The 19,535-nt window shown below is 66.4% G+C and overlaps 4 protein-coding genes across 4 annotated transcripts; 2 read left to right on the forward strand and 2 right to left on the reverse strand.

Annotated features, from left to right (window-relative positions):
- Window positions 1–1,332: 1,332 nt before the first annotated feature.
- Window positions 1,333–4,712, reverse strand: DNAAF3 (dynein axonemal assembly factor 3; the record flags this gene model as incomplete). The annotated part of the gene is made up of 10 exons (XM_079551089.1): window positions 1,333–1,477; window positions 1,586–1,660; window positions 2,018–2,132; window positions 2,241–2,394; window positions 2,494–2,592; window positions 3,146–3,325; window positions 3,474–3,628; window positions 3,708–4,001; window positions 4,089–4,280; window positions 4,682–4,712. 10 exons carry the CDS (start codon window positions 4,710–4,712, stop codon window positions 1,333–1,335), a joined length of 1,440 nt encoding a protein of 479 aa, XP_079407215.1.
- A 2-nt stretch (window positions 4,713–4,714) lies between these two features.
- On the reverse strand, window positions 4,715–7,001 carry HSPBP1 (HSPA (Hsp70) binding protein 1; the record flags this gene model as incomplete). Its single annotated transcript, XM_079551090.1, has 7 exons — window positions 4,715–4,792; window positions 4,891–5,002; window positions 5,322–5,418; window positions 5,739–5,894; window positions 6,111–6,332; window positions 6,576–6,780; window positions 6,879–7,001. 7 exons carry the CDS (start codon window positions 6,999–7,001, stop codon window positions 4,715–4,717), a joined length of 993 nt encoding a protein of 330 aa, XP_079407216.1.
- A 4,711-nt stretch (window positions 7,002–11,712) lies between these two features.
- TNNT1 (troponin T1, slow skeletal type) lies at window positions 11,713–14,194 on the forward strand (the record flags this gene model as incomplete). Its single annotated transcript, XM_079551091.1, has 13 exons — window positions 11,713–11,741; window positions 11,825–11,838; window positions 12,130–12,177; window positions 12,401–12,430; window positions 12,517–12,538; window positions 12,624–12,684; window positions 12,865–12,981; window positions 13,052–13,129; window positions 13,249–13,359; window positions 13,443–13,552; window positions 13,634–13,724; window positions 13,840–13,880; window positions 14,149–14,194. The coding sequence occupies 13 exons, from the start codon at window positions 11,713–11,715 to the stop codon at window positions 14,192–14,194; spliced, it is 798 nt and encodes a 265-aa protein (XP_079407217.1).
- A 291-nt stretch (window positions 14,195–14,485) lies between these two features.
- On the forward strand, window positions 14,486–19,491 carry PPP1R12C (protein phosphatase 1 regulatory subunit 12C; the record flags this gene model as incomplete). Its single annotated transcript, XM_079551092.1, is given in 18 exon segments — window positions 14,486–14,743; window positions 15,176–15,306; window positions 15,827–15,945; window positions 16,035–16,194; window positions 16,596–16,740; window positions 17,063–17,137; window positions 17,321–17,415; window positions 17,507–17,643; window positions 17,725–17,789; window positions 17,997–18,116; window positions 18,321–18,392; window positions 18,395–18,406; window positions 18,627–18,700; window positions 18,797–18,850; window positions 18,945–19,035; window positions 19,128–19,197; window positions 19,200–19,237; window positions 19,437–19,491. Coding segments are annotated over 18 exon segments (1,771 nt in total), but the record flags the coding sequence as incomplete, so codon positions are not given.
- Window positions 19,492–19,535: the final 44 nt, after the last annotated feature.

Raw genomic sequence — 19,535 nt, forward strand, 5'->3', positions numbered from 1 at the left:
AGCAGCGTCTGGGGAGGGGGACATCGGGGGGGTCACGGGGATGTCACTGACAAGAGGGACCCCCCCAAAATGCACCCCCCAACACTTCCCCCCCCACTTACCTTGAGCTGCAGCTTGCGGGAAGCCGAGATCTTGGATTGTCTCTGGGTGAACAGTGGGGTGAACAGTGGGGTGAACAGTGGGGTGAACAGCGGGGGCCACATTCCCATTTGTGTCCCCATTCACCTCCCCACGCTGTGCGATTCCCCCCCTTGCCCCCCCACCCTCTCCCCATTCCTCAGACCCCCACCTCATCCCATGAGCGTCCCCACATCTCCTCTGTCCCCATCCTGTGTCCCCAAATGCATTCTTTGCCCCTTTCCCTTTGCCCCCAACCCATGCTCTGTGCCCCCCCCCCCATGCCGCCATCCCATAACCCCTTTTCCACGCCCCCCCATCCCCACCTTGGCATGGGGCTCCACAGCATAACCCCGATAGTTGGCAGATGATTTGCGCCGCAGAGGGGGGGGCTTCGGCTGCTGCCTGGGGGGGGGGGGGGGGGGGGGGGGCAGAGGGCTCAGAGCCCTGAGACCCCCCCCCCCCCCCCCCCCCAAAGAAGGACCCCAGCTTCTCCCCCCCCCCCTCTGCACACCCCACTCACTCCTCAGCCATTGCGCATCCGTGCTGCTGGAAGACAAAAAGCAGTGCCTGGGGTGGGGGGGGGAGGCGTGGGGTGGCCCCCCTTATCTCTAAGCTTTACCCTATAAGGGACTGTGGCTGCGGTGCTGATAAGGGGATAAATATAGACCCCTATCAGCCCCCCCCTCTCGACAAGGACACCAGGAGGGCACTGACCCCCTCCAAAAACTGCTCTTCATCCCAGATCCCCCCCCTCCACAGCCTCCAATGATCCACAGACCCCAACTTACAGACCCCCCCCCCAAACCTACAGACCTCCCTCCCCAAACAACAGACCCCCCTCCAGCCCACTGACCCCCTCAACCTACAGATCCCCTCTGCCCCAAACCTTCCCTCCACTCCCTTCTCCAGAACCCCCCACCCCAATTACAGACCTCATCTCTCCACCCACTTGGAGACCCCCCCCCAGCTCTGTACAGCTCCCATCCCCTCCACAGAGCCCCCACCCCACGGACCCCCCCTCTCATTACCTGGTCGCAGTGGATCCAGGGCTCAGGCGGGGGGCGCTTTATGAATAGGGAGGGGGCGTGGCTTTCACGCGGCACGCATGGGTTTAGGGGCGGGGCTTGGAGCAAAGGGGCGGAGCTTAATTAACGGGGGCGTGGTCTGGGAGAGATGGGCGTGGCCAGGGGTGGGGGCGGTTTTGGGGGGGGCTCAGGGAGGGGGGCTGCGCCGGAACCTCGCGTAGCCCAGGGGAACTTCTGGGCCCCCCCAGGGCTCAAAGCCCCCCCCCATCGCCAACGCTGCCGCCCGAGCCCGGAACGCCTCGATCTGTGGCGGCCGCAGGACTGGAACAAAGCTGGGGAAAGAAAGGAAGGTGGGGGGGAGTGGGGGGGAGCATGGGATCACTTGTAGTTGGGGGGGGGGGTCAGGAAATGGGCCGCCTCCCCCCACCCTCTGTTCGTACCTGGGCAGCTCTACCAGCAGGACGGCCGCGGGGGCAGCCAGGCGCAGCAGGGAGGGGGTCAGCTCTTCCAGAGACCTGGGGAGGAGGGGGCGAATAAAGGACCCCCAGGACACCCCCCCAAAAACCCCAAATCACACCAGAATCCCCCCTGGCCCCTTCCAGACCCCCGACCCCCATTCCTCTGAATCAACAGAATTCCCCCAATTTCACTCCCAAATGCCCCTTGACCGCCTCCCCTTCAGAGCCCCCTATTACCCCCCCCCCTCCAAACTACATCAGTCTCCCCTTTCCCAAATCCCCCCCAGGAGCCCCCCTCAAACCCTCTCCAGGATCTCCCATATCCTCCCCCCCCATCAGCCCCTCCCCCCTTCAGCCCCCACCCCCTCCCGCACCCCTTCCTTCAACCCCTCCTCTCCCCTTTCAGCCCCCCACCTCCAGCCCACCACGATGACCCCGCAGCGCTGCTCCAACCCCGCCCGAACCGGGGGGCGCTGAGCTGAACCGAGGGGCAGAAACCGAATCCGGACCGAGGGGGGCAGCGCTGGGCCTGGACGGGACATTCAGAATTGGGGGGGGGGGCAACACGCAGAACGGGGAGAGGGCACTTAGAAGAACGGGGGAGCGGCGTTAGCAAAGGAGGGGGGATGACGCTCACCCAGGGGGCTGCCCCCATCCCACAGGGGCTCCTCGGGGGGGTCTGCATCGCCATCCTCATCCCCTTCATCGCGGGGGGGTTCCTCACGGCTCCCCCTGCCGTGCAGCTCCCACAGCAGCTCTGTGACTTTGGCCACTGAGATTTCCGTGGCCGTCTGGGGAGGGGGGGGGGTGGGTGTGGAATTCACAATGTAAAATACGACGCCATCACAAACATTGAAACCCCCCCCCCCCCCAAAAACCAGTGCCCCCACCACCTTCTCATGGCTGCCGATCCGGGTGAGGCCAAAGATGAGGAAGGGGCCGGTAACGACGTCCCCCCAAAACCCCCGCTCTGCCCCCGGCTGTCCGTCCTGGGGGGGGCGGAGAGGGGGAAGGGGGATCACAAAGAGTGGATTTCTTTTGGGACCCCCCCCCCCACCCCACAAAACTCACAACCTGAGCGCGGCGGCTGCTCTGCAGGGTGGGGTTTGGGATGCCGACTTCTCCCCCCCCGGCTCGGGGGATAAAGGCGGTGCCGCTGCTCCTCCATAGGGCAAATTCGGGGGGGGAGATGGTGGTCGCCTTCAGAAGGGAGGGGTCGCATTCGTTTGAATGGGGGTCAATGCGATCCCCCCCCACCCCCCCAGGATTAGCATCATGCAGGATCCTCACCGTGGAGACCCCCATCGACCCCCCACGAACCATCCCCCATGGAATCCCCCCAGGGACTCCCCCCCATTCTCGCCCATCGACCCCCCATCCCCTTCTATCCCACCCCCAACTCCACTCTCCCACCCCCCGCTGTGGGGAAGGGGCTCTCAGGGAGCACTTTCAGGGCTCTGGAGGAACATGGAAAGTCTTGGGGTGGGGAGGAAATCCCGCCCCTCCCCCGTGCCCCCAAATCCCCCCCCACGATCCCCTCACCCCCCGCTGATGCAGCTCCATCCGGAGGTCCCAGTCCGCCAACGCCGCCCGAGCATCATAGCGAACCCCGTGCAGCTGCCGCAGCCGTTGGTCCCAATCGCGATGGGGGTCCCGGGGGGGGTTCCGGTGCCCCCCCTCCCATCCCCTCAGCACCGCCTCCAACGCATCGCGTTCCCTGCTCTGTACAACCAGAGCACGGCGTGGGACCCCCAAGCCCCCCCAGATCTCATTCCCTGCCGGACCCCCCCGAATCCCCCCCAGCACCTCCCCTTTTCCTTCCCCCCCCCCCCTTTAACACCCTCTTAACCTCCCCCACCCCCCCTCCTACCTTCATCAGCTCCACCTCCGGGGGGGGTCCCTCCTCTTCCGCCCCCCTCTCCATCACCCACCGCCGCAGCCGCCCCGCAGCGCCCTCCAGGAGCCGGGCGGTGGACGGGCGGAGGCAGACGGACCCCAGCAGCTCCAGGAGGGCGGTGGCGCGGGCTGCGGGCGGGCAGAGCGGGCTCAGAACGCGCCCCCGCTCCTCCCCCCAGTTATCCGGTTCCCGGTTGCTCCCCGTTACCCCGCAGTCCGGTGCTCCCCGCAGGTTCGGTGGTAGCGAGGAGAAGGAAGAGGAGCTGCCGAGCCACCGCCTCGGGACGCTGCTCGGCCACGAAGATCTGCGGGGGGGCCACCCGGTGACCGGGAGAGCAGCCGTTAAGCGACCCCGACCGGTAACCGCCCCCCCCTCCCGGTAACCGTACGGTGACGGCGGAGCGAGGCTCCCGGTGCGCCCGTGAGACAGTGAGCAAAAGGTGCCGCCCCTCCGCCGCCCCCACGAGCAGCGCCGTCACATCGCCACCGCCGGCGTCTGGGACTGGGAAAAATCCGGGGTTACCGGGAAACAAAAACCCTGCGAGGGGATTCTGGGGGGGAACCGGGCTGGGGTGCCGGCAGAGCTCACCGTGCTCGTGGAGATCGAGAGCCGGGGAAAACCCCCAGCAGCACGCCGTGCCCAGCGCCGCTTCCAGCGCCGCCGCCATGGGAAGCGCACTGCCGCCGGTACCGGGAAAGCCGCGGCCAATGGGAGAGCGAGGACGGGAACGAGCGGAGCGGTCTCCGTAGTAACGGCGCGAGCCACGCCCACCGGAACGGCCTGGCCAATGGGAAAGGATAAACAGATGCCGTCTGCGTGGCAACGGGTTGAGGTCCCGCCCACTCGCAGCTGTTGGTCACGTGACAACAGCCCTCCAACAGCTGCGCGAAACGTTAGGAGGCCACGCCCCCTCAAAGCTCCGTCCACCGGCGCTGTCCAGCATGGCGGTGCTGAACGTCTCGCCGGCACGGGGTGCTGCGGGTCGACTTCCCTCAGCACGGACAATGACGTCACTGCGCGCCGTACGGCACAAACTCTGACGTCACACGGCTGCTTCCTCTCCCACAGGAACCATAAGCGCAGTCGGAACAGGAGCAAACCTTTATTATCTCCCCACGCTGGTTACCAGCCCACGGTTCTCTCTGTTCTCGGCGCGGTGTCTCTAAGGAAGAGTCCCGTACTGCTCTCCTTGATTTGGGGGGGGGTCTCCATGGTCACCGGTCCATTGTGCTCTCCTCAGTGGGGGTCTCGAAGCAGAGCTGCAGCAGCCGCTCGCAGAACTCCAACTCCTCCTGCACGAAGGGATCTCTTGGGGTCAGCCTCCCTCCTTTCCCTCCCCCAAAGAAAAACTAAACCCAGGACCACTCTATGACCCCCCCCCCCACAACACCTGGAACTCCTCTCGGCCCTGCAGGAGGCACCGGCGCTCCCGCAGCAGCTCCTCCAGCCTCAGGTCGGGGACACGGCACTCCTGGATCACCTTCGGAAAATCTGAGGCCAAACTGGAAGAGGGAAGAGCACAAGAAGAGCGGATGAAGACAAGCCCGCCCCCCCCCCCCAAATCATTTTCTTGACCCCTCCCCGTAAGTCCAGGGCCTGACCTCCCCCTGCTTTAACCCTTGAGCTCGCACTTTTCACCCCCCTCCACCTCCCTGCCCTCAACCCTCCCTTCCTGCACTGCCCCCAGCCACCTCCCCATCCCCGCCATCCAGCCCTGCCACCCCCACAGCCTCTCAATTCCTCCCCCCAAAGCTCCCTTGACCACGTACTGTTTTTCCCCCTTCCATGACCCCCCCCACCCCCAAATTTTTGGGGGCTCACCTGCACAGTGCTCCCAGGATGTGCTCATGGGCACCGTCGTGCTCCGTTCGCAGGAGAGCCACAAGTTGCGGCACCATCCCCAGGCGACACAGGGGCTCTGGGGACAGGGTTGATTGGTTGTGAGGTTTTTTGGGGGGTGGGAGGGGGGGAAGAGTATGGAACGGGGCTCAGGACATGGGGATGGTGCCAGAAAGTTGGATGGGAAGAATGGTTCTGGGGTACGTGGGGGCCTGAGGGAAGCCCTGAGGGAGTGGATTTGAGGGTAGGGATCCTGGGGGAGGATTTAGAGGAGAGACCTAGGGTTAACAATGTGGGATCCTAGGGGAACGCTGAGTGGAGTGTCTGGGAGAAGACCCTAGGGAGAGAAGGATGTTTGCCAGGGGCCCTGAGGGGGGGGGCGAGGTGCGGGGCACTCACCCTTGAGGTGGGGGTGCTCACGCAACAGGCTGTGCAGCAGGAAGGCAGCTCGGGCACGCAGAGGGGCCTGGGGGCTCTGCAGGGCCCCCCCCAACACCTCCAGTCCCCCTAGGCTCTCAAACTGGGCCAGGCCCTCAGCTTGAGCCCGCACTAAGCCTGGCACACGGGAGAGAGAAAGGCACAGGGTCAGCCTTTGGGATGCAGGGGGCACTTTGGTCTCCAAGTGCCCAAATACTTTTGAGGACAGCTAAAGGGGGTCCACCTTTCTGAGATCCCTCTTGGGATCCCCAGCCCCCCTCAAGCTCTTATTCTAGGAACCCCAGAACCCAACCCACCCCCTACATCCCCAAACTCACTCGAGTCTCTACTTACAGGAGACAGCAAAGAGGGCACGGGGGGGCACACGGGGATCAGGGTCGCCCCGCAGACACTCCAGGAGGGCAGGAAGGGCCCCCAGTGCCAGCGCCCTCCCCTGGGCTCCCGGCAGGTTCTGGGCACACGCCCCCACCACCCGAGCAGCTCCGGCACGCAGAGGGGCCCACGGATGTCCCAGCAGCCCCAACACCACCTCCAGTCCTCCGAGGGCACAGAAATCTAAGGAAGAAGGGAAGAATTGAGGGGAGCGACTCGGTACCACCAGCTAGATAAAAAGCAAACAGACACCCAGCACCCTCCCCAAAACATCTCCTGGAACGCCCAGCCCAGCAACCCACGCTCCACAATCCCCACAGCAGCCCTCAAGACCCCGCCCGGTGACTCCAGGACCCCCCAAAGCCCCCACTTCGCACCTCACGCACCCCAAACACCCCAGGACAGCCCGCACCCCGTAAGCCCCACCTGTCGCGTTATCGAGGCTCTCGCACAGCTCTGCCAGGACCTCCAAGGCCCGTTCGTGGGACGCCGTCTCTCCCGGGCCCCTTTCGGCCGCTTCTTCACCGGGACACGGCCGGGCCAACACCTCCAGGCAGCGTCGCAGCTCCTCCACCTCCTGCCCGGTGCCTCCCAGAGCCTCGGCCACGGCCGCCCGCAGCCACCGCTGCCGCTGAGATAACGGAAGACGGAACAGAGGCCTCAATGCTGGGGGGCCCGCAGGCCTCAGCGCGGCCCCGGAACCCCGCCCCCCACTAAGCCCACTCTCACCTCCTCGCCCATCGGCTCACGAGGCTCCGTTTGAGGCCCAGTGGCTGCCACCGCCATCTCTAAAAGGCCCTGAAGGTTCCGGGGAGGCTCCCGGGGGTCCCCCCCGTCTCCGACCCCCGCCATCACCTTTTCGCAGCGCCTCAGAGCAGCGCAACCACCCCGCAAGCCGCCATCTTGATTGAGGAGGGCCTCCCTGCGCTCCCTCAGCCAATAAAAGACTGCGGGTGGCAGGGGCGCTGACATCGACACCTCAAACAACCAATGGAGAGTGAAAGGCGTGGAGAACACCGGAAAAAGGCGGTCCTACGAGAATGGAGTGGCTGACGGCCAATAGCGAGCCGTGGAGCCGAACCAATCAGGCGTGGCGCAGCTGTTCTCTGCCAATGGGAGCCGCCGGCACCTCAGCGGGGGGCGGGCCGGTGGCGTAAGACTGACAGCACCACCAAGCAATGGTCGCGATGGGCGGTAGGGATCTTCACCAATGAGGAGAGAGGGCGGGCGGGCGCACGTGGCGTGCGGCCAATGAGGAGAGAAGGCGGGCGGAGGCGCGTGGCGGCGCGAGCAGCGGCGGAGCAGCGGGAGGAGCAGGGGAGGCCCGGCCCGGATCCGCGCAGCTCCCGGGCTCCTCCCGCCGCTCCTCCCGCCGCTCTCAGGGCTCAGGACCGAACGCTGGATCCGGATTTCTCAGTGAAGGTGCGGCCGCTATTGGGAGTGTTACGGTACTGAGGGTCTCCCCCCCTCCCCATATCTGCGTGCGCCGCTATTAGGCGGATTACGGTGCAGTCGGCCGGCCTCGCGGCAGCGGGGGGAAGCAGGGAGGGCGCGGCCGCTCGAAGCATTACGGTACGAAGACAAAGAGCCATTGGGGCGGTGGGGGCGCGGCCCCCCCCCTTCCCCCACACCTCTCCCGCAGGATGCCCCGCGCGGAACGGCGATGGGGTCCCGGCGGCTGACAGCGCGGGAGCTGTGCGAGATCGATGACCTGGCGACCAGCCTGGTGCTGGACTCCGTGCTGGGCTTCCGCACACACAAAATGGGCGTCAGGTGGGCGGGGGTCCCGGAGTGCCCCGTTTTGAGAGAGGAGGGTTCCCTCAGAGCCCCGCGATGCAGAGCCGGGGGGTCTCCGAGAGCCTCGGTCCTAAAAGGGGGAACCCCGGGCCGCCCTATTCCTGGAATGGGGCCGCCCCATTAAGCTCCATTCGTCTGCAGGACGGGTCTCCCCATTGAGCTCCATTCTCGAGCCTCCCCCTGTCCCTAAGGGTGTGGATCCTGAAGCGCTCCGTTCTTTAGCAGGGGGGTCCCCGCTGTCCCAGCCCCATAAGACGGTGGGGAATCCCCAGCGCCCCATTCCTCTTATGGGGAGGAGGTGGTGGGTGTTAGGCTAGCACCGAGGCGTGCCGCGTTGTGGAGCGGTCCCGGAGCCATTGCCGTTGCCGTCGCAGCCCCCTCCCCGCCCTGCGGCGGAAGCACCTCCTGAGGGCAGCGGTTGAAGGCTTCCGGAGGCGGCGGGACCTGGAAGCGGCGTGGCGGGCGCTGAGCGGGGCCTGGGCCGCGGCCTTCTTCCAACGGCGGCGCCCGTTGCAACGCGCCGCGCTTAAGAGTCACGTGAGGGGGGCGCCGGGGGTCACGTGGTGGCGGTGGTGGGGAGTCACGTGAGGGGGCGCCGGGGGTCACGTGGTGATGGAAGAAGTCACGTGAGGGGGGACAGGTGTGGTGGTGCTGGTGCGTCCCATTGGGTTCAGAGCGGGGTGGCAGCATAAAGGCGGGGGGGGGGGGTGTCGAGGTTTCGGTTTAAATGGGGGCGGTCCTGCCGTCCGCAAGAGGAGGGGGAGGGGTCGCCCTGGGGTTTGGATGGGGGTGACACCCAGGTTGTAAGGGAGGGGAGCTGGCGGTGCTCACGCTGGGGTCGTGTGGGGGTGATCCCTATGGCCGGAGGCTGGGGGGTGATGCTGGGGGTCTCTGAGGACGTGTCGTGCTGGGGTTTGGGTGGGGGTTTTCCCACCGGCTCCCCCTGCGTGCCCCCCCCAGGTTTTCCACTACCTGCGCATCTTCCTTCCCGAGAGCGGCTTCGCCATCCAGCCCTGCAGCCGCTACTCGCAGGAGACCAACGGCGCCCGCGTGGTCTCTACTCGCACCTGGTACCTCCTGAGGTGGGCTGGGGGGTCTCTGCCATGTGAGGGGCCTCCCTGACCCGCCCCGCACACCTCGCAGGCAGAAGAACGACACGCTGGAGCTGCTGGTGGGCTGCATCGCCGAGCTGCGGGCGCACGACGAGACGCTGCTGCGCTCGGGGGAGAACGACTTCAGCATCATGTACTCCACGCGCAAGCAGTGCGCCCAGCTCTGGCTGGGCCCTGCTGCCTTCATCAACCACGGTGAGCCCCTGGCGTCCAAACCCTGCCCCCCCAGTCCATCGCCATCTCCCTCCCCATCTCTCCCCCTTCCCTGGACCCCAAACCTTCTGAACCTGGAGGGCTCCCTCACTTTTCTCCTGATCCCCCCCAAGTGCATCCTCCCCCCCCACCGGCTCTCCTTGCTGATCGATGCTCTTGCTTTCCCCTGTTTCAGACTGCCGGCCCAACTGCAAGGTGAGGGGGCTGCAAACCGCGGGGGGACGCAGAGATTTGGGGGTGCTCCGTCCCCATAATGGGAGTTCTGGGACGCCCGTGGGGCTGGGAGGGGCGTGTTTTTGGGAGCGGGGGCCACCAAATGGTAGATTCAGGGTGCTGGGTCCCCACTGGGGGGGATTTGGGGTGCCTGTAGGGGGTTGGGGGGGTTTGTTTTGAGCCCCTGAGCTCCCCTCCCCTCTCCTCCCCCCCCCAGTTTGTGCCTGCAGAAGGGAACGTGGCGCGGGTGCAGGTGCTGCGGGACATCGCGCCGCAGGACGAGATCACCTGCTTCTATGGGGACAGCTTCTTTGGGGACAACAACGAGCGCTGCGAGTGCTGCACCTGCGAGAGGTGGGGGCTGGGAGGACACCGCGTCCCCCCGTGCTAAAAAAGGGGACCCCCCCTCCCCAGTCCTCCGCCTGCCCCCCCTTGGGGATCCCAGCGCCTGTTCGGGGTGCGTGGGGGGGTTTCCCTACGGCTGCATCCCCCCCTTCTGAAGCCTCTCCCTGCAGGAAGGGTGAAGGCGCCTTCCGGAAGCGCAATGGCGGGGCTCAACCGGTGCCCCCCCTGACCCCCCCCAAGTACCTCCTAAGGGAGACAGACAGACGCCTGTGCCGGGCCAGGGCTTCGGGGGGGACGCGGGGCCACCCCCACCGCCAGCACCGCCGCCGCCGCCGCCGTCGCGGTAAGACCCCCCTCAGCCCCTTTCCTTTCTTCTGGGGGGCGGGACGCACGCTGAGCTCTGCTAACTTTCCCCTCTTCCCCCCCCTCCCCGCATCTCCTCTGCAGGCACCAGCCGCCCCCCGGCCCCGCGGCCCCCCCAGCTCCGCGTCGTCCTCCACGACTGCATCTCCTGCGGGGGGGGCCTGCCGCCTGCAGGGCAAGGAGCCCCTGCTCTGCCTGTGCCGCCTGCCCCCCCCCGAGCCCCCGGCAGCAGCGGCAGCCCCCCGGCCCGCCCCCCCCAGCCCCTCGCTCCTCCTCCCTTTGCAGGACCCCAAGCTCTCCCTGTACGCCCACGTGCGCCTGGGCCCGGCCGGGGGGCGCAGCGGGGGGGCCGCAGCCGTCACGTCCCCCCAGAAGCACTCGGGGGCCTTCGGGGCCACCGGGCGGCTGCGCCTCGTGGTCACGCACGGCTCCATCGCCCTCGACGTGGCCCCCAACGTCCCGTCGGTGTAACTGGGTGGTGGCGGGGGGGGGGAGCCCAACACCTACCTCACCTGGGGGCGGGGATCCCTTGGTGCTGGGGGGGGGACGGGGGGGTTTTGAGTGGAAAAGGTGATACTTCGTTGTCGTTTGGTTTGGTTTCTTTCTGGCTTTTGTTTTTTCTTCTGGTTTTTACTGAAATAAAGGAAAACAGAAACAAAGGGAGGCGGTGGGTGAGTGTGGGGGGGCCCCACGCAGGGGTGTCCCCTCCTCAGGAACAAAGGACAGGAATGTCCCCAATGTCCCCGACAGGTGCTGGCACGGAAGGGGTGACATCAGGGGCCGGGAATAGCCCCCAGCCTTCCCACCCCCCCTCACCCTCCCCTTTGTCCTCAGCCAAACGGTCCCTGGGGGCCTCAAAGCCTCCCCCTCCCGATGGCTGCACCTATCGTGTCCCCCCGCTGTCCCCCCCACCAAAGACAAACCCTGAACCCCGCTTCCCCCCCACGGAGGGAGGGGTGCAGCTCACCGTGTGCCCCCCACCCCCGAGGCTGAGCCCTGCACCCCACAGCCCCCTCCCCCTCCCAGCTGACCCCCCCGCGTCACCCCGACAGCTGCAGGTTTCGGGTGACGGTGACATTTAATGGCATCTGGGGAACAATGCGAGGGAATGGGGGGGGGGGGGGGGGGGGGGCTCCTGGCACCCCCAAGGTGGGGGGGGGGGGAATGATGTCATGGGGGTGGGGTTACCCCCCCACATAAAGGCTGGCTGTGGGGAGGGGCGGCGTGACTCCGGCAGAGCCCACAGGACCGAGCCCAGTGGTGGGGGGCTTTTGGGGGGTCGATGGAGTTGGGAGGTGGGGGGGGCAGGTCCATGGTGGGGCCAGGATTTTGGGGAGGGGGTGCCATCAGAGAAGAGAGGAATGGCAGTCGGGCTGTGGCGGTCTATAGGGCGGCAGGGGGGTCTGTGGGGCCACGGGAGAATGGCAGGGGGCTCCCAGACGCACTGCAGCTTGCGGTGGGCTCGGCTCTCCCTGACCCCCAACTCAATTCGCTCTCCAGGTGCCCCCCGACCCGCAGCCATGTCCGAAGCTGAGGAGGAGTACGAGGAGTGAGTGCCCCCCAACCCCCAAATCCTCAAAGCGGGGACCCCCCTTCACCTCACCCCCCTCCTTCTCCCTGCCCCCAATGCAGGGAGCAGCCCGAAGGTGAGTGAGCGCCGCGGCTAACGAAGCCCCTAACGAAGGGCTGTGAGTATGACTCCCCAATGCCTCCCCTTCAATTCATTAACGGCTCATTATTGACGCTGAGCTCACCCCTGTCACCAACCCCGAAAACATTAATTAACGTCGTTTACCAAAGGAGAACTAATGAGAGCTGGGGGATCTGAAGGGGGTTTCTAACAAATCCTGGGGTGTTAATTACTGTCTCGTGAATGGTTCCGGCTAATTAACATGAGGGGACTGGGGGGCCCTCGTGCCCCCCACCTCCTCCCACAGAGGAGGAGGAGGAGTCAGCGGCGGTGGAGGAGGAGGAGGAGGAGGAAGGTGAGTGTGAGCACATCAAATCCCTGCACTGACCCCAGAACCCTGCAGAATCCCTACAAACTCCGTGCACCCCCCCAAACCCCATAGACCCCCCCCAAAGCCCCCACGGATCTCCTCCACAACCCCACAGTCCCTCTCCCCAAATCCCCCAGACCTCTGCCTCTCAGTTATGGCTGGGGGGCTGTGAGGAGCCACGCTGACCCTCTGCTCTCTCTCGCAACAGCAGAGCCTTCCAAACGTCATGAGGAGCCAGGTACGACCCTAACCCCCACCAAAACCCTTCCAATGCCCCCCAAATCCCTCTGCCCCCCCCCACTAATACCCTGTTTTCCCCCCTAGAAGAGGAGCGGCCTCGGCCTCGGTGAGCCTCCACAAAGGGGATCTGAACATACAGCAGTGCTGCTGCCCCCCCAGCACCACTCTGACCTCTCTCCCCAACCTCCCAGGCCGTTGGTGCCCCAGTTGGCCCCCCCCAAAATCCCTGAGGGGGAGCGTGTGGACTTTGATGTGAGTGGGGGCCATCGTGGGGCTGCTATGGGGGTTGGGAGGGGACGAGAGGGGGTCGTTTTGGGGCTGGGGAGGGGCAGAAGAGGGTTGTTTTGGGGCTGAGGGGTCTCCCTGCTCGTGGCTGTGGGTCACGGTGGGGTTGGGGTCCCCGGGGCTCACAGTGTGCTCCCCCACGTGAAGGACATCCACCGGAAGCGCATGGAGAAGGACCTGCTGGAGCTGCAGACCCTCATCGACGCCCATTTTGAGCAGCGGCGGCGCGAGGAGAACGAGCTGGTGGCGCTGATGGAACGCATTGTGGGTCGGGGGGGCAGTGGGTGGATTAAGGGGGGGCCACGTTGTGGGGGTGACCTTGTGACCACCTCAGGAACGGCGCCGCGCGGAGCGCAACGAGCAGCTGAGGAGCCGCACGGAGAAGGAGAGAGAGCGGCAAGCCAGGCTGGCAGTGAGTGGACGTGGGGGGGGCGCCTGGGGACACCCCAAAATGGGGGACGCTGCAGGGCCACGAACCTGGGGACTCCGGGATGCCCGTGGGAAACCCCAGGAGCCTCTCGTCACCCTCAGGAAGAGAAGCTCCGCAAGGAGGAGGAGGAGGCCAAGAAGCGCGCCGAGGACGATGCCAAGAAGAAGAAAGTCCTGTCCAACATGCCCCACTTCGGGGGGTACCTGGCCAAGGTTGGTGCTTGGGGACACCCGGGGACCCCTCGGGGTCAGCCCCAGACCCACCTGTCCCCCATCTCCCCTCCACCCCCCAACAGGCGGAGCAGCGGCGTGGAAAGCGGCAGACGGGGCGGGAGATGAAGCTGCGCATCCTGGCCGAGCGCAAGAAGCCGCTCAACATCGAGCACATGCGGGAGGATGAGCTGCGGTGAGCCCCCTCCGGCCCCCCGGGCGATGCTGAAGCCCCTCAGGGCGTTGCTGACCTCCCTGTTCCCCCCACCTCCCCCAGGGCCAAGGCCAAGGAGCTGCACGACTGGATCCAGCAGCTGGAGTCGGAGAAGTTCGACCTGATGGAGAAGCTGCGGCGCCAGAAATACGAGGTGGGGGCTGAGCGGGGGAGACTGGAGTGCTTGGGGGGGGGGGGGGTGATACTGGGGTCACTGGGGGGACATCATGGCGGCATCGGTGTGTTTCTGTTCCCCCCTCTATCTGCAGATCAATGTTCTGTACAACCGCATCAGCCATGCCCAGAAATTGTGAGTAAGGGGGGGGGGGGGGGGCAGCGGGGGGTGGGTTTGGGGATCTCTGGGTCAGTGCTGGGGCTCCTGGAGGGGGGTCTGGGGGTCCCTGAGGGCTGACGGCGGGGTCTGGAGGCTGGCTGGAGGACACTGGCTTGGTTTGGAGGCTCCTGGGGGTGGGGTTGGGGTCTCCGGATGTGGCTTTGGGTCTCTGGGATTCCCGGGGAGGGGGGGACTGCTGTTACTGAAGGCTCCAGCAGTCATTGCGGATCTCCCCCTTCCACAGCAAGAAGGTGGTGGGCAAGGGCCGGGTGGGGGGCCGCTGGAAGTGACGCCTCCCGCCTCCCTCCGTGCTGCTGCGGCCCAATAAAGCTCTGCTCCGTCCGTCCGTCCGCGTCCGTCCGTCCTTTGGGGTGGGAACGAGCTGCGCGCCACGCCCCGCGAACAAACCACGCCCCCTTGCTGTGGCCACGCCCACGCGCTCACAGGCCACGCCCCTTTGCTGTTCCCAGCATCCCCCACGAGCATTTCCCGGCATCTCCCGCGCCCCGTTGCCATGACGCCCCGCCTCCGCGCTTCCGGCACCGCCCCCCTACGGCAGCCGGGCGGGGCCGCGGGGGGCGATGGCGGCGGCGGCGGCGGCGGCTCGGGAGCGGCGCCGGGAACAGCTGCGGCGCTGGGAGGCGGCGGTAGCGGCCGCCCCCCCCTCTCAAGGCCCCCCCCAACCGCCCCGGGCCCGCTCCGTTCGTTTCGAACGCGCGGCCGAGTTCCGCGCCGTCTGCGCAGGCGCGGACCTGGCGGAGGCGCGCGCCATGGTGAGGGCGGGGGGGCGCGCGCTGCTGGGCGGGGCCAACGCGGACGGCATCAGCGCGCTGCACCAGGTGGGCGGGGATTCGGGGAGAGGGGCGGGGCTTCGGGAAGAGGGGGCGGGGCCGAGAGGAGCTGTGGGGCTTTGAGGATGAGGGGTGGGGGGGTCTGGGGGGGGGGTCCCTGGAAGGGACTTTCGGCTCTCTGTGTTGTGGGGGCTCCTGCTGGGGGGGTTTCCCTCAGAGGTCGTTGGGTTTTGGTGCTTGATGTGGGGGTGGTCCCGATGGGTGGGGGGGGGTCTTTGGGTTCTGGGATGGACCCTGAGGGAGCCTTTAGGTCTGGCGGTTCCTGGGGGGGAGGTCGCTGGATTTTGGGGTTCTTCAGGGCTCTTTGGGTTTCAGGTCCTCGTGGGGGTCCCTGAGGACATTTGGTTTCTGGGTCTTTATGGGAGCCTTTGTGGGGTCCTTGGGGGCTCCTTACCCACCCCCCACCCTCCCCCTTTGCAGGCGTGCATCGATGAGAACATGGAGGTGGTGCAGTTCCTGGTGGAGAGCGGAGCTGATGTCAACCAGGCAGACAACGAGGGCTGGACCCCGCTGCACGTGGCTGCATCCTGCGGCTACCGGGACATCGCTGAGTGAGAGGGGGGCTCTGGGGGGGCCGGGGGTCACTCTATAGGGGACCCTATTGGGAGTGCTTGGGTTTTGAGGTCATTGGGCGCTGGGGTTCCAGGGGGGTTTTGACATCGCCGGATGCTGGGGGTGGTCTTTAGGTTTGGGGGTGTGAAGCAGCCTTGGCAGTGGGGTGGCAGAGTCCCAGTCCGCAGCAGTGAGGATCGGCTCGAGTGCAGCAGCTGTGGATGCAGACACAGGGAAAAAGCTGCTTGTCTTCAGAAGGGCAGGGATCTGCGGCGAGATGCCCCGGCCTCCGCTGCCGACCTTCCAGTGAGGGTGCGAAGGGGCGAATCGTGGCTCCGTCCCTTCCTGTCGCTTCGGGGCCTTGCACTGCACCTCAGCTCCCCTGGGCTGGCCCTGCCTTCCACCAGGAGCTCCGTCACTGCTTCAGGCCGTGACTCAGCATTTCTGCTACGAGGGGGGCTCACGATACGGGGGGTCTGGGGGTCCCCGAGGGTCTCACGCTTCTTCCCTGGCCCCCAGGTATCTCCTGGCCCACGGGGCCGACGTGGCAGCGGTGACGAGCGATGGAGAGCTGCCCTTGGAGGTGGCCGAGGATGAAGGGCTGGAGGAGCTGCTGAGGGAGGAGGTGGAACGCAGAGGTGGGTATGAGCGGGGTGGGAGGGGGGGGTCGTGGGGGGCCATGGGGGGACGCACCTGCCCACACCCCACCGTTCATTCACCCGCTCAGGGGTGGACGTGGCGGCGGCCAAACGGGCGGAGGAGGAGCGGATGCTGCGCGACACCCGGCGCTGGTTGGATGCTGGGGAGATCCGGGACGCCCGGCACCCGGCCACGGGGGCCAGTGCCCTGCATGTGGCAGCTGCCAAGGGCTACATCGAGGTCATGAGGTGGGGATGGGGGGCTGAAGAGGTTTCGGCGGTCTCAGGGGTCTCCAAAGGTGGCTGATGGGGTTCTGGGAGCACCCTGGGGGCTCGCAGGTGTTGTTGAAAGGGTCTGCGGGGGTCTGGGTGTGCCTGGGGAGCAGTGGGCGACCCTAAGGGGTTCCTGGGGTCCCAGAGAATATTTGGGGTTGGGGGTGCTTTGCTCTCCGGGCTTCTCTATGAGATCGTAGGAAGGATTTGGGGATCCCATGGGACTCCGGGTGATCCCAAGGGATCCTCGGGAGATTTCCTTTCGGGATCTCTGTGGGGATTGCACTGGAGAACCTCAGCGTTGTGCGAGGGTTCTTATGGGGTTTGGGGGGGAGGTCCCACTGTTTCTCCCCTCAAACCCCACCCCAACCCCACAGGCTGCTGTTGCAGGCAGGCTACGACCCCGATGTGAGGGACAAGGATGGGTGGACCCCGCTGCACGCGGCTGCGCACTGGGGAGTGGAGGAGGCCTGCAGGCTGCTGGCCGAGCATCTCTGCGACATGGCGCCCCGCAACAACGTGGTGGGGGCAGGGGGGGCAAGGGGCTGCCGGTTGGGGGGCATCCTGAGGGGGTCTGGGGATGCCAGAGAGGTACCCAAAGGGGTTCCCAAAGGGGGTTGGTTTGGGGAGGGGTCCGGGGGGGGGGCGGTTCTGGGATGCCTGGGGGATTCCAAGGAGAAGTCGGGGGGGGTCCTGAAGAGTTCTGGTGGCTCTGAGGGGATCCCCCCCCTGCTGAGGGGCGTAAAGGGGATCGCAGTGAGTCTGGGGGCTCTGGGGCTTCCTTGGGGAGGTTTAAAGGGGTTTGGGGGGAGTTCTGAGGCGGCTCTGAGCCCCCCCTCCATAGGGGCAGCGTCCTTGTGACCTAGCAGACGAGGAGACCCTTCCCCTCCTGGAGGAGCTGCAGCGGCGGCAGCACCATGTGAGTGCCCCCCCCCCGCCCCCCCCCTCCCCAAACCCTACAGTGTGCCCAGAAGAACCCTAGGAAAATTAAATCACCCCAAAACTTCACGAGCCGTGCAAAGTGCTGGGTGAGGCTCCCTGGAAATGGTCTCCAAATAGAGGGGGGGGAGCTCACCACCCTGACCCCCCTCCCCTCCCCCAGCTACGCTCTCTAAAAGACCCAGGGACCCCCCCGGCCCCGATAACTCTGGACCCCGATGGAGCGCCAGCTTCCACCTGGAGCAGTAAGCACCGCCGGTGAGCGACCCCCCCCCGTTGCTCCTTCCCCAAAATAATCCCCCCCCCGTCCCTCAGGACCCCCCTGTGATGTTTCCCCCCCCCCCCCCAGGAGCTCAGTGTGCCGCATGAGCAGCCGTGAGAAAATGTCAGTGCAGGATCAGTCCAAGGAGCGCCCGGTGCTGGGGGTCCTGCCCCCCCCCGGAGACGAGGACAGCGGCGATGAGGGGGAGACCCCTCCCCACATGGGTGAGGCTGTGAGCCCTCCACGGGAGGGGGGATCTGGGGGGGGGGGCTGCAGCAGCATTTCACCCCACCCGTTCCGTTCAGGTCCTCCCATGGAGATGGCCCCGCTGAGCCCCCCCAACGGGGTCCCTGCCGGCCCCCCCGTAAAGGTAAAAATCCCCCACCCCCCAGGATGGTGCCCCCATCGAGGCAGTTTGCCCCCCCTGTAGAGCATGGGGGGCACTGCTCTCCCCCAGCGCTGATGGGGCTCTGGGTTGAGTCAGACCCAATGTGGGGGGCTTGCGGGGGGTCTCTGCCCCATTTTGGGGTATCGGGGAAGTCGCCACCCCCCCACCGCAGCCATTCCCCTCCCCCAGGGTCCCAGCACTGGGCTGTGCCGCACCGGCAGTTTGGGGGCGCTGCCCCCCCCCACGCCCCCCCCGGATTTTGCTGTCCGTCGCTCCGCCTCCTCCCCCCGCCTGGACTCCGCCCCCCAGGTAAGCCCCCGTCAGGCCCCGCCCCCAGCCCCGCCCCCTCTCCGATTGGCTGTGCTGTGGCCATGCCCCCCGTTGGCCCCGCCCCCATTGCCCCACCCGTTTCCCACCAGGCTCCGCCCCCAATCTTCATTGGCTCCACCCCCATGTGACTGCCATCCAATCTGTGCTCCTCTCCCCCCCTCTGGCCCCGCCTCCTTTCAGCAGCGTGAAGAACTGCAACCTAATTGGCCCAGGCCAGGCCAATCAGAGCACACCTTTGGAGCTAGCCAATCGGGAAGGAGGGAGCATTGCACGTGGGCTGGGTGGTGGCTCCGCCCTCTGCTCCCGGGGGGGGCGGGGCCTAGTTTAACCCTTTCCTCTCCACCTGGCTCCTATGGGGGCGCTCATTTTGGGTTTTCGTTCACAAGAAAAACATTTTTCACCCCAAAAATCGGGTGGGGAGGGGGGGGCCGTAGGGAAGGACCCCACAAATATGGGGCCTCCCCCCAGCGCTCGTTGTTCCTCCCCCAGAATAAAGAGCCGCGCTTGGCCCGCGTGCCCCCCACCCCCTCACACCGGGCTCCCTGTGACGCCGTCCCATCAAGGTGAGTCTGGGGCTCTGTTTGGGGGAGGGGGGGACGTGAGGGGTGGATTTGGGGTCCTAAACCCCCCCCCCCACCCCCCCCCCCAAACACACACAGCCCCATCGATGGAGGCCCCCCGGTGAAAGTGGATGCAGAGCCTCGGCCCCGCAGGTACGGCTCCAACCTGGGGTGGGAGCAGATTTTGGGGAGGGGGGCAGAACGCAGGGAGAGGAGGGTCTCCCCGTGCCCCCCCCCCCCATTCCAGGACTTACCAACCCCCCGTGCGGGACGAGGAATCCGAGTCGCAGCGCAAAGCGAGGTCCCGCATGATGCGGCAGTCCAGGAGGTCGACGCAGGTCTGGGGAGGGGGGGTGCTGTGGGGGGGGCGGTTGGGGGGTGGCAGACCCGATGTGACCCCCCCCCCCCTTCTGTGATGCCCCCTCCCCAGGGCGTCACTCTGACTGAGCTGAAGGAAGCGGAGAAGGCGATTGGTCGCATCGGAGAGGAGCAGCCAATCAGAGAGGGGAGAGGCGGGAGGAGCAGCCCCCCGAGAGCACGGTGGGGGGGGTGGGGGTGGGGGTCAAAGGGGAATTTTGGGGGTATTATTGCAGTGGGTAGGGTGGTATCTGATGAATATTATGGGATGTCTGCGGTGGGGTCATGGAGCTTCCTTGGGGGGGGGGGGGGGGGGGTTTGGGTCTGGGGGTGTCTCTGACCTCCGGCCCCCCATGACCTCTTCCCCTCCCCCCACCCACAGGACCCCTCCCGCCGCCCCCATCCCCCGCTCAGCCCCATCCTGCCGCTGAACAAAGGTGGGTGCCCCTCCCACCCCCCCCAAAACCCATCACGAATGTTT

The sequence above is a fragment of the Tetrao urogallus genome (genome assembly GCF_951394365.1).
Source record: "Tetrao urogallus genome assembly, contig: scaffold_232, whole genome shotgun sequence".
NCBI classification, from domain to species: Eukaryota; Metazoa; Chordata; class Aves; order Galliformes; family Phasianidae; genus Tetrao; species Tetrao urogallus.